Genomic DNA, 26,844 nt, shown 5'->3' with positions numbered 1-26,844 from the left:
GAGATTTGAAACGCAGTCGAGAGTTCACTCTGGTGGACATACTTACATACTACACAGATAACCCTTTCTAGGTTTTAATGCATTGGAATAGCTAGAAGTAAATACCTGAAACTATCAAACTGCAACCCAGTAGCCCTGACTCTAGAAGACGACTGTACAACTGTGTAGCTTACAAGGGGTGACACTGTGATTGTGAAAACCTTGTGGTTCAGACTCCCTTTGTCCAGGGTATGGATGGATAGGTAGAAAAATGGGGACAAAAACTGAATGAAAGATAGGATGGGATGGGGGGGATGACTTGGGTGTCCTTTTTTACTTTTATTTTTTATTCTTATTCTGATTCTTTCTGGTGTAAGGAAAATGTTCAAAATAGATTGGGGTGATGAATGCATAACTATATGATGGTACTGTAAACAGCTGATTGTACACCGTGGATGATTGTATGGTATGTAGGTATATCTCAATAAAACTGAATTAAAAAAATAATAAGAGCCAGGACCATAAAACTCCTAGAAAAAAATGTAGGGATCTTCAAGATCTTGTGGTAGGTAGTGGTTTATTAGACCTTACCAACTAAAGCACAAGTAACAAAAGGAAAGAACAGATAAATGGGACCTCCTGAAAACTGAAGACTTTTGTGCCACAATTGACTTTGTCAAAAAGGTGAAAAGGCAGCCTACTCAATGGGAGGAAATATTTGGGAACCACATATCTGATAAGGGTTTGATATCCAGAATTATATAACGAAATCCTATAACTCAACAATAAAAAGACAAACAACCCAATTTAAAATGGGTAAGAGGAAACACAAACGGCTAAAAAGCACATAAAAAGATGTTCATCTTCACTAGCTGTTAGGGAAATGCAAATCAAAACCACAATGAGGTATCATTTCACACCTATTAGAACAGCCACTATTAAACAAACAGAAAACTACAAGTTGGAGTGGATTCAGAGAAATAGGAACCCTTATTCACTGCTGGTGGGAATGTAAAATGGTACTGCTGCTGTGGAAGACAGTTTGGCAGTTTTATCAGGAAGCCAAGTACAGAACTGCCATATGATCTGGTAATCCCACTACTAGGTATATACTCAGAAGAAATGAAAGCAGGGATGCAATGCACACCGATGTTCATAGTGGCATTATATGCAATTGTCAAAAGATGGAAACAACCCAAGTGTATATTAACTGATAAATGGATAAACAAAATGTGATATATACATGATGGAATATTAATCAGCTGTAAGAAGAAATGAAGTCCTGATGCATGCAACAACATGGAGGAAACCTGATGACACTATGTTAAGTGAAATAAGCCAGACACAAAAGGACAAATATTGTATGACCTCACTAATATGAACCATATACAAACAGCATACTTATGCAGTTAACATCTAGCATATAGGTTGCTAGATGATAGAATGAGGGTAGAGAATGGGGAGCTATGCTTAATTTGTGCAGAATTTTTAATAAGGTTGTTTATAAATGTTTGGAAATGGACATATGTGATGGGAGCACATTATTGTGAGTGCAATAACAGTGAATTTTGAGTGTGATTGTGGTTGAAAGAGGAAGTTTAAGGTCATGTATGATACTAGCCAGAAATCTAGAGGATGAAACACAGGACTGTATAACATAGTGAATCCTGTTGTGGACAATGAAAGTGGTTAATAGTACAAATAGAAGAATGTTCTTCCATGAACTAGAACAAATGTATGTCATTATTACAAAGTGTTAATAATAGGGTGGTATAAAGGAACAAATACATGTAACGCAAACTATGGACTACAGTTAACAGTATAATTTTAATATTTTTCCGTCAGTTGTAAAAAAGGTACCATACCAATGCTAAGTATTAAAAATGGGGGGGGGGTATAAAGAGTATGGGGTTTTTGTTTGTAGAGTAATGAAAATGTTCTCAAATTGATTGTGGTGATGACAGCACAACTCTGATTATACTGAGAGCCTTTGATTGTACACATTGGATGGATTGTAGGTGTGTGAATAAAACTGCTTAAAAAAAAAAAAAAAGCTGATTATTCCCACTTAATGGAAGAAGAAATGGAGGCTAGAAGAGTTTAAGAAATCTGTCCAAGATTACACAGCTATTAGATGGCAATTCCAGCCCATGTATGAGTGACTTCAGGGTCTGCTCTAAACCATGACACTAAGAGCCAGTTTCCACCATGGCCACCAGCCCTACCACATTCAAAGGAAGCCAGGTAGGTGGCCATCCCCTGCCCTATTCACCTCCTCCTTAGGGCTGTGTAAGTTTTACTGGCTTGCTTTGCTGGAATTTTAGCTCAAAAGTCAAGTTCATACTATCAGGAAAGGGCAATTATGACAAAGTCATAGGAATCTTCAAGCCCCCTGTCTAGTATTCTAGGTTTGACTGTTCTCAAGGTAGGGAGAAAGCTAACATTAATACCACAGCCAAATCTCCCATGGAGACCCCAGACAGCCAAAGTTTAAGAGTGCTATGTACCAGTTAGAGAATAAAAAAATTCAACTGGCCCACCCAAGAATAGAGCTCCCAGTCTTTGATCTCCTCATCTGTTATTAATGGGTACTATGAGTATAGTCAGCATAATACACCAGGTACTTTTCAATGCTTCACATTGATCAAGAAAACAGAAAATTCCCAGCAAAGCCTAAACAGCAGCAATTTGGAACTCAAACCAAGTTTTCTGCATGAATCAATAAAGTAGTTAGAAGAATCACTGATAAAAGATGGAGATGTTGTAATCATACTGTGAATAGTATCCTGCACATAGATATTTAATGAATATTTGCTGTTGCCAATAAAAGGATTATCTGACAAACAAAACAAGGTAAAACATGTAAATCTATATCTCTCTAGCCCACTCAAGTCTCCATATACAAAAGGAATGTTGATTCAGTATTCAAAAATATAACATGCTCAACACCATTAGTCATTAGAGAAATGCAAATCAAAAACACCTGTTGATTGTTTATCTTGGACAGAATATGTTATGTGAAATTAGGAACCCCCAATTTTAATAAGTCAAGCCCTCCATCTTGAGACCTGTTCTAGTGAAACTTATGGCAGTAAAGGGAAGGCTAAGCCTACCTATAATTACACCTAGGAATCACCTCCAGAGAACCTCTTTTGTTGCTCAGATGTAGCCTTTCTAAGTCCAACTCCTCAAATAAATTCATTATCCTCCCCACTACATGGGAGTGAATCTTCTGGCAATGTGGGAAATGACTTCCAGGAATGAGCCTGGCCCTGGCATCAAGGGATTGAGAATGCCTTTTTGACCAAAAAGGGGGGAAAGAAGGGTAACAAAATAAGGTTTCAGTGGCTAAGAGATCTCAAACAGAGTCAAGAGGCTCAGCTAGAGGTTACTTGTTCTAGTTTGCTAATGCTGCCAGAATGCAAAACACCAGAAATGGGTTGGCTTTTATAAAAGGGGGTTTATTTGGTTGCACAGTTATAGTCTTAAGGCCATAAAGTGTCCAAGGTAACACATCAGCAATCGGGTACCTTAACTGGAGGATGGCCAGTGGTGTCCGGAAAACCTCTATTAGCTGGAAAGGCACCTGGCGGGTGTCTGCTCTGGAGCTCTGGTTTCAAAATGGCTTTCTCCCAGGATGTTCCTCTCTGGGCTCCAGCTTCTCTTCAAAATGTCACTCTCAGTTGCTCTTGGGGCATCTGTCCTCTCTTAGCTTCTCCAGAGCAAATTTTGCTTTCAAAGGCCATCTCCAAAATGTCTCTGTAAACTGCAGTTCCTCTCTCAGCTCCTGTGCATTCTTTAAAGTGTCCCTCTTGGCTGTAGCAAGCTTGCTCCTTCTGTCTGAGCTTATATAGTGCTCTAGTAAACTAATCAAGGCTGATGCTGAATGGGTGGGGCCACACCTCCATGAGAGTCATCACCCACAGTTGGGTGGGTCACATCTCCATGGATACACTCAATGAATTACAATCTAATCAAAACTGATATATCTGCCCACACAAGATGACATCAAAGATAACGGCATTTTGGGGGACATAATACATTCAAACTGGCACATTCCAACCCCTGGACCCCAAAATGACATGATCTTTCCATATACAAATACATTCATCCCATTGCAATATCACAAATCATTAAATCACTTCAGTAATAATAGGTAAGTACAAGATCCCATCAAAATCAATTACAGGTCTGGTCAGTCATAAGGCATAATTAGCCTTCTAGCTGTGGACCCATGAAACTTAAAACAAGTTATCTACTTCCAACATACAAAGGAGGGACATTCATAGGATAAACATTCCCATTGCCATAAGGAGAAACTGAAAGGAAAACAGGGTTAACAGGCCGAAAACAGTTCCTAAAACTTTCTGCAGGGCAAACACCACTGGATTTCAAAGTCTGAGAATCATTTAGAGAATGGCATTGCATCCTTGGGACTTGAGAGAGTGGAGTCCAACCCTTTCCAAAGGCTTTCGTGGCAGCCCTTTTCTCTCCAAACACTGGGTAAGTGCTCCAACATATCCACACATTAAGGAGACCACCTTCTTGGCCCCACCCTCCTCAAACATTGGGGCAGCACCCGGATTCTCTTCCATCTCCAGGACACATGCTCAACCCCTTCAGAACAGTGAGGTGGCGGCCAGGCTCTCCCCAGTCTCTTGGGAGTGTGCTCCATCCTCTTTTGAGGCCTGCGGTGGCAACACCTTTCCTGAACATCAAGGTGGAACGCCCACCCTCAACCTCTGAGGCAAACTCACCCTTTCCATGAATGTGGACCACTCCGTTCTCCCAGCCTGAGACTTCCTGACTCCAGACCTCAACCTCCATGGCTCTGTCTTTGAAGAAATTTTTCCTTCAATTTGTTCCTTGTCTGTCTCCTCCAGTCCTGACCGGCAGCAGCTCTGTAAAGAGCTCGCAAAAATTCTGTTGGCTTCACGTGAAGCACACAGGGGTCAAAGCTGTCAGACAATAGGACTTTCTACAAATCCTTTCTGCTTAACTCCATCTCCAATCTCAGCTTGTACTGAAATGGCGGCTGGGTTCCATGTTTGGTTACATCCTCACGTTGGGCTGTAGCTTCTGGGGTTTCACCCCCTGGAAGCCCAAAGTTTTTCAGGCCGTCAATTTCTGGTTTCTTTCAAACCAAGAGTTCATTTCTCAGCTTATCTCTGTCCTCTCGCATTTTACTATAAGCTGCAAGAAAAGCCAAGCTGCTGCTTCTATATTTTGCTTGGAGATCTCATCAGCTAAATATTCCAGGTCATTGCTTTCAAATTCTGCTATCCATCCAACACCCGGACTCAATTTTGCCAAATTCTCTGCCACTTTAAAACAAGGATCTTCTTCCTTCCAGTTTGCAACAACACATTCATCATTTCTGCTCCATCTTCAGAGTCCTCATCTTTAGAGTCCATATTTCCACAGTCTCTTCAAAGCAGTTTAAGCCTTTTCTATCAAGCTCCTCACAATTCTTCCAGAATCTGTCCCTTATCCATTTAAAAAGCCATTCCAACATGTTTGGTATTTGCAAACTCAGCAGCACCCCACTTCTCTGTTAACAAAATCTGTTCTAGTTTGCTAATGCTGCCAGAATGCAAAACACCAGAAATGGACTGGCTTTTATAAAAGGGGGTTTATTTGGTTACACAGTTACAGTCTTAAGGCCATAAAGTGTCCAGCAATCAGGTACCTTAACTGGAGGATGGCCAGTGGTGTCCGGAAAGCCTCTGTTAGCTGGGAAGGCATGTGGCTGGTATCTGCTCTGGAGCTCTGGTTTCAAAATGGCTTTTTCCAGGATGTTCCTCTCTGGGCTCCAGCTTCTCTTCAAAATGTCACTCTCAGTTGCTCTTGGGGCATCTGTCCTCTCTTAGCTTCTCCAGAGCAAATTCTACTTTCAAAGGCCATCTCCAAAATGTCTCTGTAAACTGCAATTCCTCTCTCAGCTCCTGTGCATTCTTCAAAGTGTCCCTCTTGGCTGTAGCAAGCTTGCTCCTTCTGTCTGAGCTTATATAGTGCTCTAGTAAATTAATCAAGGCCCATGCTGAATGGGCGGGGCCACACCTCCATGGAAATTATCTAATCAGAGTTATTACCTACAGTTGGGTCGGTCGCATCTCCATGGAAACACTCAAAGAATTAATATCTAATCAACACTGATTCATTTGTCCACACAAGATTACATCAAAGATAATGGTGTTTTGGGGGACATAAAACATTCAAACCGGCACATTGCTCTTATGTGAGCTCCAGCTAGATATTCCAAATGCCCACAGTATGCCAAGCCCTAACAAACAGTATTCCCGAAAATACTAAAGAATACCTATGTCCCCATCTGAGACTCTACAAAAGTTTCACTCACTAAGTTTACTTTTCAGAAATGTAAATCCCCCAGAGTATTCCTATGCCAGGTAAGTCCCAAACCCAGAGACAACACCCTCTCTGAGAACATCAGTCAGGTGCATACCCCTTCCCCATAATGTCAACACCCCTTTTCAATATGAGCAAATTAGGCAGGTCACTGCCTAGATTGAGACAGTGATCAAATGGGCAGCAAATGATAAGACAGGACTTAACAAAGGATTACGAATACTGCATCTTTATATAAATTTATTTTTATTTTTATTATTTTTAGTTTCTAGGGTACTAGAGTTGCTAGAAGGAAGTAACTGACATGGTGGAACTGTAATATATAACATGCTTCAAAATTTTCTCCATAGCTACTTCTTCAATTACTTTGAAAAAAAGTTATCACAGTTCTGTATATATGTTACATTTCAAAATAAGGAAAGAACTGAAATTGTGGAACTGTAACCCATAACATTCTTTGAAATTTGCTAACTACTTGTTATATCATACTTCGAAAGTTATCACTTTTCTGTAAGTTACATTTTACAGTAAAAAATGTTTAAAATAAGTGTACACAAATGTTCATAGCAGCATTATTCTCAACATCCAAAAGGCAGAAACCCACCAAATGTCCATCAACTGATGAACAGGTAAACAAAATCTGGTATATACATATAATGTAATAATTGGCTATAAAAAGGAATAAAGCTCTGATACCTGCTACAAAACGGATGAACCGTGAAAATATGCTAAGTGAAAAAAGCCAGATACAAAAGGCTATATATTTTATGATTCAATTGTTGTAAAATATCCAGAAGAGACAAATCCACAGAGACAGGAAGCAGATTAGTGGTTGCCCCAAGCAGGGAGAAAAAGAAAAGGGAGTGACTGCTAATGGGTACAAGGATTCTTTTGGGGGTGATAAAAATGTCCTGGAAAGAAAGAGTAGTAATGGTTGCACAACTTTGTGAATATACTAAAAACCAGTGAATTATGCACTTCAAAAGGGATGAATTTATGGCACGTAAATTATATCTCAATATTTTTTTTAAATAGGACCTTTTGTTAGAGTAGAAAAATGTTCCTCTGGAGAAATGGTATGAGTTCCTTAATATGAGCAGAAGTTAATTTTCCAAAGATCAAAACCCATAATGTTCTTGGCATATTTGAATTTGTTCCAGGTATACTATTGTACAAGGTTAACAAGGAGATTTTTGCAAACACTGGCCAAGATCCTACCCGCATCCTAACACATCAACTATTTTCACTTTTTCCATGTTCCCTTCCAGTCCTTCTCTACACACACGTATTTTTTATGTCTATAATCCATGTAAATAATCAGTATGTTTTCCCTAAGTGCTACATGGCCTTCAAAGTTATCATTAAATGGTTGCAATCTGTTGATATCTATAATTTTCTTAACTCCTTCCCCACCATCTCTTTGGCATGCTAGATACTTGTTATTTCCATTTTTGCACAGTTTATACATGTAACATGGGAAGCCAGTAAGCAGAGCTCTTTTCTTCTCTTAAATTATATCACTAAGTTAAGATTTCCAGGAAAAGAATTACTAAACCAAAGGGTAGGAACATTTTTATGACTCTTGATTTCCTTCCAAAAGAATTACAAATTTACATTCCTATAAGCAACACAAACTTGCTTTATTAGACATTACCATTTTTTATGTCTTTGATGTAATCAATGTTAAAATATTTTCTCAGAGTAATTACATCTTCCTTTCATCTGGAACCTTTGGTTATTCAAGAGAGACACAATGGGGCTTCCAAAATCCATGACTACTTACTCTCTCTTTTAAATTTTGTTCTCTTGCAGTCTCCTTTCAGTTAAGGAGAATGAAGATTTTTTTAAATTCAAATCAAAAACACAATGAGACCACTTTATACCTACTAGGATGTCTACAATCAAAATTACAGATAATAACAAATATTGGCAAGAATGTGAAGAAGTTACCTCCTACACTGCTGAAAGGATTGTAAAATGGTGCAATTTGGAAAGCAGTTTAACAATTCCTCAAAATGTTAAACTGAAGTTACCATATGACCCAGCAATTCCTCTCCTAAATATATCCCCAAGAAAGTTGAAAATATATGTCCATGCAAAAACCTGAATAAGGATGTTCATAGCAGCATTATTCATAATTGCCCAAAAGTGGAAAAAACCCAAATGTTTATCAACTGCTGAATGGATAAACAAAATGGTATATCCATATAATGGACTATCAGTCATCCATAAAAGGGAATACTGACACATGCCATGACACGAATGGGCCTTGAAAAAATTATGCCAAGTGAAATAAGTCAGTCACAAAAGGCCAGATATTGTATATTATCATTTATATGATATGGTCAGAACAGGCCAATCCACAGAGAAAGAAAGTAGTTAAGGGATTCCAAGACGCCAGGCTGAGAGCAAAATGGGGAGTGACTACTAACTGGTACAGGGTGTCACATTGGGGTGATGAAAAATGTTCTGGAATTAGATAGTGGTGATAGTGTACAACTCTGTGAATAGTAAAAGCCACTTTAAACAGCGAGTTTTATCTCAATAAAGCTGTTATTTAAGAAAATATATAACTGATGTTCTCTTTCTATGATTACTTACTATATAAACTAGCAGATAAAATACAGAATACTTTTTAGAGAAACATGGTGATGCCTTAGTGAATATCCCTCAGAACAAAACTTCTTTTCCAGAAAGTTTTATTTAAAAAAGTCTTCCTAAGTCACAGGAAGAAGGGTTTAAATGACTATTGTAGTTTTCTATTTTTCTTGGTGACTCCTTCTTTAAACTGTAAACTCCTTGAGGACAGGGTTATGGCATTTATCTCCACCCTCAGCATCTATCCAGCAGAGCCTATCAAAAGTGGACATTCAATAAAGTGTACTAAAGGAAGAAAGGAATTACATAATGCAGGGCTATTAGCTGCCTTCAAGAAGTACTGTAATTCTATTCATTTATACAATTGAGCCTTAAAGATCAGGGGGTTGAGAAAGAAACCATTGAGAAGGTGGTATTTAAGAACCATCTAGGAGAAGAGGCAGACAGCTTTTAGTATAAAGAGAAAGAGAAAAAAGTATTCCAGGTGGTGAAAACAGCTCATGACAAAAAAAAACACAGACAGGTAATGTATAAGGAAGGAATGTTCGACAAATTGCTGCAATCTGGTCTGGACATGGAGGAAATGATGAGCTAAGGTGTTTGCCGTACCTTATGTCTGAGCTTGGTTCAACAAGGACTGGTAAATCACTGAAAATTTTCAAACAGGGATGTGACAATTTAAAAGTTGCATTTACGAATATTATTCTGTAAACAATGTGAAAAATAGAAGGAAAATGCTGTAAGCAAGGGGCCAATTCAAGAGGTTACTACAGTAGCCCAGGTGAAAAACAAGGTAGTGTTGAAACTGGAGAGGCAAAGGTAAGAGACACAGCAAAGAGAAAAATTTTATCTAACTTGAGTGACTGAGAAAATAATGAGTACATTAACAAAGAGGTGAATGAGCAAGTTAGATGAGCAATGGGAATTTGTTTTGGGCAAGGCAAGACCCTTTGGAATGTACAATATACCAGATTACACAAAATCGGTGTGTCTGTGTGTGGTAAAAAAATGTGTATGTGTGAGAAACATGAGCCAGGTAGTAAAAGGTGGTATAGGAAATACAAATAAGAAATATGAGAATGGTTTTTTCTATTTCAAAGTCTTACTCTTTAAATTTTTAAATGCACTAAACTTGAACTAAAAATCACCACTTACCTGTAATTCTCTGACAACCTGCAAACAATCAGGCAAGGAGAAGCCAATAGGTAGACCAACTTTAGCTGGTGTTTTGTATTTGTCTCCTATCTTAAATGGGACATCATCAAGGTAACTGAAAGTCCCTACAATCAAAAATAAAGTAGAAAATATCAGCAAAAATGTTATTTGTTTTTTAATAATCTTATGCCTAGTAGATACACATTAATTTATACTATCCTATTATTAGATGTTACCAAGAGTTCATTCTCTGACTGCTTACCTTCTTCTGACCCTTGATCTCTGAGAAGGAAATCTTAATTGAGCCTATTTGATCTTAGAGTTTATTTTCAGTTTCACTTAGTGTAAAAGCCAAAGTACTCACGGTGGTCTAAAATGTCTCCCTGTGGCCTCTCTGACCTTATCTCCTAGTACTCACCTCCTCCCTCACTGCACTCAGTGACTATGACCTCTTCTGTGTCCCTCAAACATGCCAGGTACACTCCTACATCAAAAATTCTGTACTAGCAGCTCCCTCTATCTGGAATGTTCTTCCCTCAGATACTCAAATGACTCACTCCTATATCTCCTCCAAGTCTTTGTTCAAATGTCACCTTCGCAGTGAGACCACCATTTTAAAATTTCTACCCCACCCTCACTTCAGTACCCCAAGTTACTGCCTATTTTTTCCCATAGCACTTATCACCTTCTAACATATTACGTAATGTACTTTTTAATTATATTTACTGTTGGTCTTGCCTAATAGAATATACCTCCTTGCAGTCAAGTATTTAAGTCTATTTTGTTCAAAGAACAAAATAGACTGCTGGAGGGCTTCCAGTGGATTAGCACATACCTACCTCAGGAAATAGGGTACATTTGTAACCGTGTCATCATTTCCTGACCTGGATAAATCTTGAGATCTACAAAGTTCTTTGAAGGAAAGAACTTTGAAATGACAGACTTTCCATAAAAAGAACCTCCTTGATTAGGATTTCCCTATTAATGCAAAGAATTATTCTAGATTTTAAAAAGAACACTACATTCTGGAGCAAATGTGGAAATATTTAAGAAGCACAGTGCTCATGAAAAAAGACCATGGGAATCTGAACAGGATTATCAGGAGACACAGGCCATACACAACTGAACTGCTTTAACCTCCTAAAGTTTCTGTGCCTATAATAATTGAACATTACAGAAAGACCCAGACATCTAACATCTATGTATAGGGTTGGATAAAATGAGATGCCTCTTACATATGACTCTTTCTAGCCATACACTCTCAAACTGGATCATGACTACTTTTCTGGATAAGGTCTAAGGCAAACTCACTAGTATTACATTGGACAATGAAACATAGCTGATAAAATAAATTTTGCTTTTTAACAGCTAGTGAAATACGGTTTCTTTCTGGGCCTCATACAAATATATTTTCTTGAGTGTTCATGGACACAGAATAAGACAATAACACCTCTTCCATGAAGATGACCCCTCTTACTTCAAAGAACTTTGTAGATCTCAAGATTTATCCAGGTCAGGAAATGATGACACGGTTACAAATGTACCCTATTTCCTGAGGTAGGTATTTGCTAATCCACTGGAAGCCCTCCAGCAGGAAGAAGGCCTCTGCTTCCACCCTTGGGGTGAAAGAGTCCCTCTTTCCCATCTAACTTCTAGCCAGAACTAAAACATTTTAACCATCTATCACTCAACAAGAAAAATAAATCCACAATTATGTTCAATTTAATAATTCTTCTGGGGCATACCCATAATTATTAACATTATAGGAAATTTTACAAGTGTGGTCAACACTTTTATATGTGCTGTTTTCTCCACTGGCAATGCCTACCACATCCCACCCCCTTACTTACTTATCTCTAGTCCTTTAAAAATGAGTTAAAGAACAACTCCTTTCTCAGTCTCAGGACACCCAGTTCATACCACCACCTCAGGACTTACCACTCTGTATTGTTGATGGTTTGCCTCATTATCACCCCCTACAAGACTCTGAGCACCCCTAAACAGGGAATAAGTGTTTCAAAGCTGTATCTCTCAAGCCCAGCACAATGTCTGGTAGACGAATTTGCTCAATGAATGAAGAACAAATAAAGAAGACATGGTCTTCTACTTCTTTTATTTTTGATTCTCACCCCTACCCCAATTCATATTCGATTAATATTTATTAAAATTCAAAATTATTTTTACCTGAAATACCAAGTCTAGTCATGAAAATGTTTTAACAACTTGCTCATGCAAGACCTAAGAACATTTCTAAGATTCTGGCCAAAGTCACAAAAATGTGCCAGGTGCCATCACAGCTTGCCAAGAGAACTAAGTACTGGTTACAACATTAAAATCCTCTGCCAGTTATAAAATACTTTATATTTAAAAGATTAAAAGCCAAGTTGTTTTTAATTTTAAATAATTCTTATCTAACTGATTTCCATGAAAACAAGGGCTCAAATATTATTTAATGGTGAATTCTAACTTCTTCTAGTGCCCTGATTAACTGGAAACAAAACTGAAACTTTCGATTTTCTAAGCATCACTGGAAAGATTTACAGTCAATTTAAAAATCACAAAATTAAGTCTTTTGTTTAATAAAATGTATTTACATGTAAGTTAACTATATGATGCAAACACAGAAAAACTCCTACCTATAGTAACACTAATAAACATATGATATATAAATATGATAAGGAAGCCTATGCACATTAATACTAATTAAATTGTCTTAATGAGCAAGTCTATAGTAGAAACTGGTGACTGGGAGTTGAAAAGGAAGGAGGATCTGAACATGTATATCCTAAAGAAAACTGAGCCAATTGAGAATAACTTCAAAAAAGGTTTCCTTGCCTACCTTTCATTTAGGAATCCATGACAGTGTTGTATATACACTAAGGACTTATATTCTAGAAAGGCAACTAGGTCCTAGTTTAGGAACAGACAAGAGCAGATAAAATAGGTCTTTAAACAACTGCTGCTTCTCTTCATTAGTACCAATTACAGGTATCAACTTTAAAAATCAGTTTCCTTTCACTAACAAAGCCAATCCCAAGGTAATTAACACATGTAAATCTCCATGTTTTTATTTTCCTTTAAGCTTGGTTAACTGGGAATGAGCAAACAGTTGTGTGATTATGGGGGGATGGGATGCCGCACTCAAAGAGATAGAGATGGGAACAAAAAGGGCAACATTTGGAATAATGGACAGAGACAACAATGTAAGTACAATTAATGATAATGATGACAGGATTACAAAGACCACTTTTTCCTAAATAAAACCAACTATGTCTTGGGAACTATCAATTTTTATCCAACATATCAGAATATCATTTAAAGACAAGAATTTCTCTTGCCTCTTAATTATATTTTATTTTTTAAACAGACTTAATCACAGATTCAACCACAAGATCCAGGGAATTAAACACTGTAGCTAACAATTTTCTGGCTCACTCCAAACAGCCTTTAGTTCAGTTCTTATTTCTGAAAACCTTTCTAAAATATCTGAGCCCATTTTTCTAAATACAATTTAAAAAAAAAAAAGAAAGAAAAGAAAGTTTAAGTATATCTCTGAAGATTGTGCCTGTGGCACTTCCCTAAAGTCAGGTTCTGCATATCACTTTGCATAATGCCATGTTGGAAGGGAATGGGCTAAATGCTTAAGGGCTCAGGATAAATTCTAGAAAGACTTCATTCTCTTTTGTTTTTCCTTTCTAAATTGCTGATATCCTTACGATTCTGTGACCTGCCTATTTTTCTGAAAAAGGTACAATTACAGGTAGGGGAAGAAATTCCTAATAGATTGAAAAAGAACAGAAGAATAGAAAAAAAGAATAGGACAGAGCAAACTTAATAAGTGGAAAACTGCAATTACATGATTATTGGGTATCACTAACAAAGCCATAAGCCAGGTAACTTAAAACATTGTAAGTCTATACCAATATATAGATATTTGCTTGTGAAGTCACAAGAAAATGTCACTCCCACCTTAACAACAAAACAAGCCAGATAACCTTCAAAATCAGCTTTTTAAGATTCAATAAAAAATTATAACACATATAAAGAAGTAAAAAAAAAATGTTATCCATCATCAAGAGATGAACCAGTCATTCAGATCCAAACCCAGAGATAACCAAGATATTGGAATTATCAGACAGGGAGCTTTAAAATAACAACAATAAATACATTAAAGGATTTAATGGAAAAGGTGAACATGTATGAACAGATGAGGAATTTCAGCAGAGAGATGAAAATATTAAAAAGAGACAAATGGAAATACTACAAATGAAAAATGCAGTATCAGAGAAGAAATTTTTTTGATGGCTCATAAGACAGGCTACACCAATCCAAAGACAGGACACAGCAAAGAAAAGAATCAGGGAATTTTAAGTTAGATCAAAAGAAATTAACCAAACTAAAATACAAAGGGAAAAAAAATCAGAAAAAAATGGAACATAGTGTTAAGAGACCTCTGTAACAATATCAAACAGTCTAATTTATATGTAATTAGAGTCTCAAAAGGAGAAGAGAGGGAGAATGAGGCAAAAGAAATAACAGCTGATAAATCTACAGATCCGAGAAGCTTAGTTAACTACAAGGAAAAATACATAGAAAACCACACCAAGTCACACCATACAAATAATTTTAACAAAATTATAATAAAATCATAATTATAAAATTATAACTATAATAAAATCATAATTATAATTATAAAATTATAACTATAATAAAATCATAATTATAAAATTATAACAAAATCATTAAAATTAAAAAGAGAAAAATCTTCCAAACAGTGAGGGGGAAAGAAGTATTACATACAGGGGAACAATAATTAGAATGATGGCTGACTTTTCAGTGTAACACTAAAGCAATTACTGATCAATTTTTAAAATAACCTAAAATAAAATAAAATGCCTTTTCCAGCACTCAGCAGAAAAAGTACTTCAATCTCTTAGTAAAAATTAAACCAAGGGCAAAATGAACTTCTCTAGAAGTTAACTACCTGAACATAAATGGAAAAGCTTGGCCTTTAAAGGGGAAGTTTTTATTAAGTCCTAGTAGAGAGACCTATTTTTTCCTAAATTACAAACTCAAGCTATTTCTCCAGATATCAGAAGAGCAATTTATTTATTTGTTTACTGAAACATTTTTTTAAAACCTTTGAAAGTCACTTCTGGAAAATGATTTTTCTTAGATGAAATAAGTGGAGAATGAATTAAATATTAAAGAGGTCTGATATTTTAAAGAATAAGCACCAGGCTTCAAGAAATATCTGATGTATACCAAGCCAATGGTGTGCAGTTTATATATGACAATATTTTAAAGGTCTGTAAGGAATAACTTTATCTCTTATCCTGTTATTTAGGGATATGTGATAACTAATGACAGTGGAAGAAGTTCAACTTCATTTGAAAAGAATGAACTTGAAGGTAAATCAAATGCTATTCATAAGACAGTACAGCATAACACCTAGCCAGCCCCAAATATTTAAATAGGAAAAAAAGTACTTTAATATCCAGTCATTACAATAGTCATTATCTCCCTAGCCTTACCACAACTGGTTATAAGAATGAACTGCACACACCCTAACCCACAGATAATAGCTAACTGAGGGGGAACCAATCCATAGGCTCATAAACTGGGCTAAGCCAACCATATACCCCTTTAACAAAAGAGACAAAACCTAGCTAAATGATGCTAGCCACACAGACTGAAAGATCAAGCAACAAGCTACACCATCACTGAGGTGGGCACTGTTGAGTCCTGTGTACTCTGTTCAGCAGGCCAAGAAAGCAAATCTACAAACAGAATAAAAATGGAGCAAAGCAACAGACAAAAAGCAGCAAGGAAAAGACATATCACTTCTTGAGACAAGGAGGGAGTTACTGGTTTTCTAGTTTCAGCCCTTGAGGTCTGGCTGAACTTGATTTCCTGTACTTAGACGCCTGCAAGATGGCCTATTACATAGTCTCCGGCTATTTTAGTTAATTTCTATTCTTTAAACCATACAATTTCTAACTGGAAGGTTCGTCACTCTAAAAATCCAACTAAGGCCACTGTAATTAAAGAACTCAGCAAATACAAAAACAGAACAAGGTACTGTTCTGTGAAAACATCAAGGTACATCATGGCAAGATGTGGCATAGGGAGGTGTGGAATTTAGTTAGCCCTCTAGAGCAACTGGTAAATAGACAGCAACAACTAGGAAATAGTCGGGAATGATTGTTGGGGGACATATGTGGCCAGACACACATCATACATCAGTCTGAAAGGGTGGAACAGCTGAGGTCGCAGCACAGACCTGTAAGTAAAGCTTCCCAAACTGCGGAGCTGGCACCCCTCCAGCAATGGCGTGGCAAGCTGAGTTGGAACACTTCTCTGTGGAAGAAATAAGCAGTCTACTAGGAGCAAGGGTAAGTAACTCAACTAAGATCCAATTGTGGGCTTAATTAACAAATCTGGACTACTGAAGACAAGCTAAGAGCACAGATAAACCTGGAGCAAGCAGGAAGGGAACCGTGAGGTCTCTCCAGGAAGAAGGAGGCAGGGACTTATGGGAAAAAAAAATAATAATAATAAATAAATCAAAACAGAGGTTTTTGGAGACCACTGAGCTCAGAATACTGGAAAACAGTTGTGTCCCAAGAAATGGACACACAGAACAAGTACCAACTCTGGTAGACTGGCAAAACTGGGGGCTGGAGACTGGCTCTGAAAAGAGGATTTTGTTCCTTTTCCTTTTTTTTTTCTCTCATTCTAAAAGGCTCATTAGAGAAAGCCCCAGGCATTTTCAATTGTCAGCACTGACCCAGGCACAGTTAGAATTAAGAGAGTCAGAGAGACAAAGGAAGAAGACAAGTGTAGGAGTTAATTCCCTAAAGAATGTACATTCCCTCAGAAAAACGGTGGCAGCACTTCCTCAGAGAATTCAGACCCTGAGGTAAAAAAAAAAAAGAGAAACTACTTAAGCTTGGCTTCTGACATCCTTGGCCCCTGGCCAGGACAGGGTCTGCTGAGAATTAAAGGCACCACACTCTTTACACCAGTGGGGAGCTGTGGGCTAACAAACACCACCTGCTGGACAGGATAGAAAAAGTCTAGAGACCTCACAGAGTCTGACAACGTGCTAGGTCTCATCCTCAGGGAAACTTGATACTGATTACAACCTCCTCTTGAGACCTGGGCCCATCTGGTCTGGAAAAATCTGATTGGGGTAATCAAGGAAACCAGATGCCTAGACAACAGAACATTACAAGTCACACTAGGAAAACCGAAGATATGGCCCAGTCAAAGGAACAAATTTGCACTTCAAATGAGACACAGAAGTTCAAACAACTAATCAAAGATGTTCAAACAAATCTACTAAATCAAATCAATGAGCTGAAGGAAAATGTGGCAAAAGAGATGAAGGACATAAAGACGACACTGGGTGACGATAAAGAAGAATTTGTAAACTGAAAAACAAATAGCAGAACTTATGGGAATGAAAGACACAACAGAAGAGATGAAAAACACAATGGAGACATACAACAGCAGATCTGAAGAGGCAGAAAAAGGATTCATGAACTGGAGGACAGAATATCTGAAATCCTACACACAAAACAACAGATAGGGAAAAGAATGGAAAAACATGAACAGTGTCTCACAGAACTGAATAACAACATGAAGCACATGAGTATATGTATCATGGGTGTCCCAGAAGGAGAAGAGAAGGTAAAAGGGGCAGAAAAAATAATGGAGGGAATAATCACTGAAAATTCCCCATCAATTATGAAAGACATAAAATTACAGATCCAAGAAGTACAGAGTATCCCAAACAGAAAAGATCCTAATAGACCTATGCCAAGACACTTAATAATCAGATTATCAAATATCAAAGATAGAGAATTCTGAAAGCAGCAAGTGTAAAGTGATCCATCACATAAAAGGAAGCTCAATAAGACTATATGCGGATTTCTCAGTAGAAACCACGGAGGTGCAGTGGTTTTCTATATTTAAGATACTGAAAGAGAAAAACTGCCAACCAAGAATTCCATATCCAGCAAAACTTTCCTTCATAAATGAGGGAGAGTTTAAAATATTTTCAGACAAACTGATAACTGAGAGAGTTTGTGAAAAAGATAGATATCTGCTCTACAGGAAATACTAAAGGGAGAAAGCACTACAGGCTTATCGGAAAAGTCAGGAGAGAGAGGTTCAGAGAAAAGTGTAGAAATGAAGACTATCAGTCAGGGTTATAAGAGAGAGAGAAAAAAATAAAAATAAGATACGACATATAAAATCCAAAAGACAAAATGGTAGACAGTAGACATTACATTGAGTGAAATTAGCCAGAAACAAAAGGACAAATACTGTATGGTCTTGTTAATATGAACTAACATTAATGAGTGAACCTTGAAAGTTAAAGTTGAGAACACAGGTTATTAGGAGATAGAAAGACGACAGAGATCAGACATTTGATGCTGAAGGAGTGCAGAATGTTCAACAGGATTGATTGTATAGATCTAGAAATAGCACAATACTCTGTGATGGTAGCACAATGTTTTAAGTACTCTGAACAAAGATGAGTGTGAGTACGTGTGAAAGAGGAAGTCTAGGGGCATGTATGATATCAGAAAGAAAGAAAGAATATAAAGACTGGGACTGTATAACTTAGTGAAACCCAGAGTGGTCAATGATGGTGATTAAGTGTACTAATACAAAAATGTTTTTACATGAGGGAGAACAAATGAATGTCAACATTGCAAGGTGTTGAAAACTGGATGGCAGAGGGGAAAAATACAATCAATGCAAACCAGAGTCTACAGTTAACAGTAAATTGTAATGTGCTTCCACTAACTGTAATAAAGGCAATATACCAAAGCTAAATGTCTGTAAAAGGGGAATAGAAGGGAGTGGTATGGGATTCTTGGTGGTGGTGGTGTATGACCTTTTCATTGTATTTTATTTTATTTTACCTTTCTTCTATCTTTTTTTTATTCTTTTTTTTTCCCCTCCTCTTCCTCTTCCATTGTGGAAGAAATGGAAATGTCCTCACATAGATTGTGGTAGTGATTATACCCAGAATCACTGACTGTTTACTTAGGATGGATTTATCATGTGTGAATAAAACTGTTTAAAAAAACAAACACAGGGATACAAGTGCTGAAGAAAATGTACAGAGAGGGATGTACCTATTCTCTGTTGGTGGGGAAGTAGAATGGTGTAGACTATCTGGAGGACAGTGTGGTGGTCCACAGGAAGCTAAGTATAGGGTTGCCATTTGGTCCTGCAACCATGTTATTGGTTGTATACTTGGAGGAACTGAGAGCAGGGACACGAGTGGACATTTGCACACTCGTGTTTGTGATGGCAGTTTTCACAATCTGCAATGGATGGAGGTGGCTTAAGGGTATATCAACTGATAAACTGAATGGTGAACTGTGGTGTATACGTATAATGGAATATTGAACGGCAGCAAGAAGGAATGAAGCTGTGAGGTATGAAACTAGGTGAAGGGATCCTGAGGACAACAGGTTGAGTAAAATAAGCCAGAAACGAAGAGACAAACATTATAATGCCTCACTAATATGGACTAACAACAATATGCAAACTCTGAGAACTGAATCTGGGAGCATGAGTTATCAGCGGAAGGCTTATATAAAGGTTCCTATATTATAGCTCTTATAGTAGTCACATCTATTCAATGAGTTGTAACAGTTATTTCTAAATTCTGAGATGTTGAGCTATTTATGTGTGACCAGGTCAGTCCCTGAAGCTTTCGGTGTCTGTGCAGTGCCTAGGTCTTGGAGCCAGAGTCTGGCAGCTGTGAGTACAGGCAATGCCCCATGCAGCAACTGTTAAAGAGGCTGAAAAGGAGATGACTTTGATTGGAGATATGAATGAAATGAACTTGGCTGAGACTGGGGCAGATCAGACTAAAGGGTAGAGGATGACATTAACTGTTTCAAAACTTCAGCTTCTCAGGTCTAGTTAGGACTAGGGCAAATTGGGCCAAAGGGTAAAGGAAGATACTGACTGTGTTTTAAAACTTCAACTTCCATGTGAGACCAAGGGAAGAGATGTCTATTTGGTGCAGGATCTATATTTCCTAAACTATTTAACTCATACAGTTTGTTCAAATACCATAATTACATGGAACTTTGAATAGGAAGTAAGACCTGGTAGGTTTGTATAGGTTAGCGTGAAATAGCGACACATCCCAAAGTAATTTGGGCAGAGAATAAAAATATATATGCAAGGCCCCCAGAGGAGCCAGGGGTGGGGTGGGGACTGCAGAAGTGATGGACTTCCTCAGCTGGACTGTTGCTGATGTTCTCGCAAACATTGAAGACTGGCGGTTTGGTATACCGAGTCCTCTATCTTGGCACACGCCCTTATGAAACTCATTACTGCAAAAGAGAGGCTAAACTTGCTTATAACTGTGCCTAAAAGTCTCCTCCTGAATACCTCTTTGTTGCTTAGATGTGGCCCTCTCTCTCTAGCAAACCCAGCTTGGCAGTTGGACTCACTGCCCTCCCCTCTTTGTGGGGCCTGACTCCAAGGGGTATAAATCTCCCTAGCAACACAGGATATAACTCCTGAGGATGAATCTGGACCCAGCGTCATGGGATTGAGAACATCTTCTTGACCAAAAGGGGGATGCTAAATGGAACAAAATAAAGTTTCAGTGGCTGAGAGATTCCAAATGGAGTCAAGAGGTCACTCTGGTGGGCGTTCTTACACACTATGTAGATAACTTTTTTATGTTTTAATGTATTGGAATAGCCAGAAGTAAATACCTGAAACTGTCGAACTGCAACCCACTGCCCCTGACTCTTGAAGACGATTATATAACAATGTAGCTTACAAGGGGTGACAGTGTGACTATGAAAACCCTGTGGATCACATTCCCTTTATCCAGTGTATGGATGGATGAGTTGAAAAACGGGGACAAAAACTAAATGAAAAATGGGGGGAGGGTGTGGTTTGGGTGTTCTTTTTTACTTTTACTTTTTATTCTTATTTTTACTTTTTCTGGTATAAGGAAAATGTTCAAAAAATAGATTGGGGTGATGAATGCACTACTATATGATGGTACTGTGAACAGCTGATTGTGCACCACTGATGATTGTATGATATGTGAATATACTTCAATAAAACTGAATTAAAAACAAAAACAAAAACTTCAGCTTCTATGTGGGACCAAAGGAAGAGATGTTTATTTGGTGCAAAATTTATATTTTCTGTAGCACACTATATAATTTAACTTGTATGGTCAGTTCACTCAGTCACCCTAATTACATAGAATCTTGAATAGAGAGTGAGCTCTAGTTGGTTTGTACAGGTTAGCATGAAGCCTCAATACATCCCAGAGTAATTTGGGCAGAGAATAAAAAGTATTTGCAAAGCCCCCTTCAGGGATTGGGGAAAAATGTGGAAATATTAAACTTCCCCAGCTGGGGAATTCTTAATATTCTCACAAGCATTGGGGACTACCAGTTTAGTAGGCTGAGCCCTTGTGAAGCTTGTTACTGCAAAGAGGCTAAGCCTACTTATAATTGCTCCTGAGAGTCACCCTCAGAGAACCTATTTTGTTGCTCAGATGTGGCGTCTCTCTCTAAGCTAACTTGGCAGGTAAACTCACTGCCTTCCCCAGCATGGGACATGACTCCCAAGGGTGTAAATCTCCCTGGTAACGTGGGACATAACCCCCGGGGATAAGCCTGCACCCAGTATTGTAGGATTCGGAAAGCATTCTGGGCCAAAAGGGGGAAGAAAAATGAAACAAAGTTTTAGTGGCTCTAAGATTTCAAATGGAGTCAAGAGGTCATTCTGGAGGTAACTCTCATGCAATATATAGATATCTCTTTTTAGTTTTTAGTTTATTAGAATAGCTAGAAGGAAACATATGAAACTGTTGAACCGCAATCCAGTATCCTTGATTCTTAAAGATGATCATATAACTATTTAGCTTATATGGTGTGACTACATGATGGCGAAAACCTTATGGCTCACATTCCCTTTACCCAGTGCATGGATAAATGAGTAGAAAAATGGGGACAAAAAGTAAATGAATAATGTGGAGGAGGAGGGATATGGGATGTCTGGGGTGTTCTTTAATTTTTATTCTTCTTTTTATTTTTTGGAGTAATGAAAATGTTCAAAAATTGAATTGTGGTGATGAATGTACAACTATATGATGATACTGTGAACAACTGTTGAACATTTTGGATGATTTATGGTATATGAAAATATTTCAATAAAATGACATTAAAAAATTAAAAAAAAAAACAAAACAAAAAACAGAATAAGTTTAAGACACCTTTTTCCCAAATTTTACCCAGGTAGAAAGTTCATTTAAACAAAAGTTTGGTTAAAGAATGTAAGGAGATGAAGGATAGTTCTAAGAAACAACTCTCTACTGCTCAGTTAACTTCAGATTTGTAACCTTCTCTCTGAATTATTTAGCAAGAATGCATAACCTGAGGTCCAACTTATTTTCAATCGGATCAAAACGGAGTTTCAGAATATTCAAGGTAGAAAGCTTATCTTTTGAAATAAAATTATAAATTTAAAATTTTCATTTTTGCCATATTCCCTCCCTAGGACTTTTTTTGCCCTTGTCCCTGTCTTCTCTTTTTCCATGGAAAAGTGATACAGAAGCAACTTCAGATCTATCTTTCTAATAGCATTTGAATACTTCACAAGAACCTTGTAATAATCCTTAAACAGGAGACAGCTCACCTGAAAAGTCTGATGCCTGAGTTCTAGAAATACTAATTCCAGAGTTTGAATGACTTAATGACTTAACTCCAAAGATTTTGTTTAAAAAGTATGCATCTGATATATGTAAGTATAAGCACAATGGCAATTCAAAATTCAAAAATGTTGCACAAATTACATAAGCAAATTAAAATCATAGTGACTTCTGCACCACCCTTACTTATCTGATAGTATCAAGAAACCATTTGTAGCTCAGAGGAGCATACCAATACATACTGCCAGGCAGTCTAGCAAATCATTCTTACAATGATGAGATTTTTAGACTGGAAGATAAGCTTTAAAATCCTTTTAAAATAAGTGTGCTGTAAGGATATTTCTGGGGTTTAATTATCTTCTACTGTATAAAATTAATTTTAATTTTAACTTCTTAGGCACCTTCATTTCCCCACCCCCAATTTGCAGATAATAAAGCTTATTACTGTATTCCATTTTGGAGGGTCCTATTTTAGGAAAAGATGATAGTAAAACTTTAAATTTCAATGCAAAATTATAATTACTACTACTGATAAGTCTGTAATATACTGATCGGTTGACCATAGCTTATTTTAGTAAATGACTTCCTTATATGGTGGGAAAAAACACTAAACCAAAACAAAAAATGCTTATGAAGTGTTCAAGGTTTAGAATGTTCATACACTGAAATGCAGACGAGCTACGAACAGGGGAACAGGAAAGGGAAGGGTAACTGCCTCAAAATACTAGTGAAGAACAACAAATATAGGCCAACTCCTTCTCTATCTCTAACAGTTCCAAGTACAATAACTAGAAAGACTCTAAAGTTTATCCATTTGAAGAAATACTTTAATATTAAAGTTAATTCAAATTCTTTAGAATGTATATGCACATTATTATACAAGTTTATTTTCTCAAGCTGCTCATTTAAAGAGACAAAAAGGAGTAATTAAACTATGCTAAGTAATTTTAAATTCTCTGATCAAATCAGAATTAAAACCATAATATCTAATAGTCCACTTACCATGAAAATCTGCACCCAACTTCTTAGAAGCCATTTAGAACCTGAAAAACAAGGAAATATTTCTCAGGCATATGTCTTCAGGGGATAAAAACAAGTAATTAAAAGAAAATTGAAACTACAAAAAAGAAAGCAGAGGACCAAAGGTTTTGATCAATAGCCATGTGCCAGGACTGACACAGTCTTCATACTTCTCAGTCCTGAAGCAACAAAAGAAAAAGACAAAAAAAAGGGGGGGGGGGCAGGGAACGAACGAAGTTTTCAGAGAAAAATACGTGTTTCTGGAATCTGGCATATTCTGAAAGAAAAATATTAGAAGAATAGTATACTATCCACTGACCAATCTATATGCTATCAAAAGCAAAAAATTCCTAAGTTATATCCTCCTGATGTAAACTACAAATATTTCATTACCAGAGTAAAAAGAATATCCCATTTTCTTCAGTTAAGCAAATACAGACCTTTTACAGGGAATTAACTGTAACTGTCAAGACTGAAATTTCTGAAATGTGGAATGAACTACAATCTTTTGTAACTTTTTAATTTTCTACTAAATTCCAAAATTTTTTTATAACACCATAAAACCATACATCTAGCTTAACATTATCTTTGCACTTTCAGTCCCTATACAAGTAGGTACAAAGTCCTTTCCTGCACAAATAAAACCATATGAGCCCTTGAACCTAAAGGTTTATCTCCCTTGGTAAGGTGTTTATACCTTTAATTTACCTAAGACAGAGTGAGAAAAAAAATTAAGGTTAGCCACATGAATTTATGGTAAGGTGTTTATCAGCCTGCATATAGTACACTGTAAGGAATCATACTGAAAACAAAAAGCAAGTGCTTTTTGTTTTTCTAGTTCTTATATGAACTAGACAAACATACATCACTATTACAAGGTGTCAATAATAGGGTGGTATGTAGGAAAAAATACAATTAATGCAAACTAAGGGCTATAGTTAACAGTAACATTGTAATAGTCTTTCACTAATTGTAACAAAGGCACTATACCAAAGCTAAATGTCACTAATGGGGGATATAAGGGATATGGGATTGTTTGCTTGTTTGTTTGTTTTCCCAAAAGAAATGAGAATGTTCTCATACTGACTGCAGTGATGAATGCATAACTATGTGATTATACTAAGAACCACTGATGAGTGAGAAGGTCCGCCTGCGCCCCTTGCCAAGCCGGGTTGTCCCGGGGCATCAACTGAGTGATGCCCTCCTGCTGTGCAGCAATTTGCTGTAAGAACAGCCAGGGATGAAACGATTAAGACCAGAAGCTGAGTTTTTACAGGTTTCCTCTGGGTGACAAAGAAAGACTTGGAAAATGGTTAAAGAATATGAAACATGATTCAATGGGTTCCCAGTAAAACCAATTCCTATGTAGCAACCATTTTACTTCTGACTCTTTTGACATCAGAATGGGGTATTCGATGTTTGAAACAAAGTGCAATTCCAACAATATTGTTTTTGCCAGAAAACAATCAGGGAAAAGACCCTTCAAAAAAAAAAAAGTCTCCAAAGAAAAAATTGGATGTGAAAAAGAAGATTCATTTGCATCAAATGAGCCTACAAAAAATACAGTTAACAAGGATATGCTTCCTGAATGTGCGGAAATAATTGATTCAACTGCCTTGGCACAGCCACCATCTCCAAAAACAGAAAATATACAAAATAGCTTATTAACTCTTAACCTGGTTAAACAAGATATTGAAAAACCACAAGCTATTTTGGAAACATCAGCTAACCAAGAAATAGATGCAGGAGTTTTTCATACATCTTTTGACAATCTAATTCTACAACTATTACTTTGACAACTTCAGATTCAGAAGGTATTCAGCAGTCTTTGAAAACTCAAGAAGGGCTTGAAATAGCTACATCCAAATTTGACAAATAACTCCATGGAAATTAAGTCAGCATAGGAAAATCCAGTCTTATTCAGCACAATTACTCAAACAGTTGAAGAATTAAACACAAATAAAGAATCTGTTATTACCATTTTTGTACCCACTGAAAATACCAGACCAACAAGAAACTTGGAAATGAAAGACATGGACATTGAAGACTCCTTATATAAGGATACAGACTGTGGAACAGTTGTTTTATAAATTGAACATTCTTACTGCAGACAAGACATAAATAAGGAACATCTCTGGCAGAAATTTCTAAGCTATATTCAGAGATAACACTACTTGAGCTACAAAAGCAACAAACTCTAAGAAACTTGAAGTCTTCGGAAACTCTTATAAGGCAGCTAAAACAGGAAAACTGGCTATCTGAAGAAAATGTCAAGATTATAGAAAACCATTTCACAGCATATGATATTACTATGATATAAAGAGGTTTTAAAGCTGTAATTAAGCTTTTGCAGCCAAACCAAAATAATAAGTAAAGTGAACTTTTTCCTGTATAAATTTATTTTAATGAAGAAACCTGCTCTAATGTCATGAACTGCATTCTGCCCTTGTAATGCTCGTTTTTGAAAAAAACGAGAGAATTGTTGAGCTACAAAGAAATTTTATTCCTTGATAATTTTCCAAATTAAAGTTAAAATACAGTCAGTAATATAATTAAGTCATAAAATGAGAGAACCCTGTAATATGGCAAAAAAAAAAAAAGCCCAGAATAAAAGCCAGGCCCGGGATCAGACCTGGTTCTACCACAGGCATATGGCTTGGACAAGTTACTTATCTAGCTTCAACCTTGGTCCCTAACCTGTATCTAAGGGCATTTAGTAGATCTCTGGCATAGTCCATTTCTTTATAGTTCTTTCCCTTTCTAAAAGGACACTTTTAACAACAGGTTTTCTGTAAGATAATCTACACTTACATATTACTAGAAGTTGGCTAGAATCCAATATTAGTAACTACTGAAATATCCTCAATCTTTACTGAATTCTATGTTTGACCTTTTGGCTACTTAAACATCTGTACTATGAAGGAAAACACTCCTTTTATAATTTTATTCAGATGAACTAAAATAAGGAACCACTCATTAGCCCAGTTCTTAGGAGCAGTACATTA

The 26,844-nt window shown here is 37.0% G+C and overlaps 1 protein-coding gene and 1 pseudogene across 2 annotated transcripts in view; one reads left to right on the top strand and one right to left on the bottom strand.

The window, feature by feature from the left end:
* The window catches only part of UBAP1 (ubiquitin associated protein 1), a 94,754-nt gene that overhangs the window by 18,095 nt on the left and 49,815 nt on the right, over positions 1-26,844 (bottom strand). For both annotated transcript variants that reach the window (XM_037851304.1, XM_037851305.1), the window contains exons 2-3: positions 23,822-23,862; positions 10,099-10,223 (exon numbers count right to left, since the gene is read on the bottom strand). In XM_037851304.1, coding sequence (XP_037707232.1) covers positions 10,099-10,223; positions 23,822-23,855 — 159 coding nt within the window. In that variant the 5' untranslated portion in view covers positions 23,856-23,862. The remainder of the gene's footprint in view (positions 1-10,098; positions 10,224-23,821; positions 23,863-26,844) is intronic.
* On the top strand, positions 25,036-26,159 carry LOC119545605 (annotated as a pseudogene).

This window comes from Choloepus didactylus, chromosome 10 (assembly GCF_015220235.1).
Source record: "Choloepus didactylus isolate mChoDid1 chromosome 10, mChoDid1.pri, whole genome shotgun sequence".
NCBI classification, from domain to species: domain Eukaryota; kingdom Metazoa; phylum Chordata; class Mammalia; order Pilosa; family Megalonychidae; genus Choloepus; species Choloepus didactylus.
The sequence above is the reverse complement of the archived record's forward strand: the minus strand, read 5'-3'. Positions and strand labels throughout refer to the sequence as shown.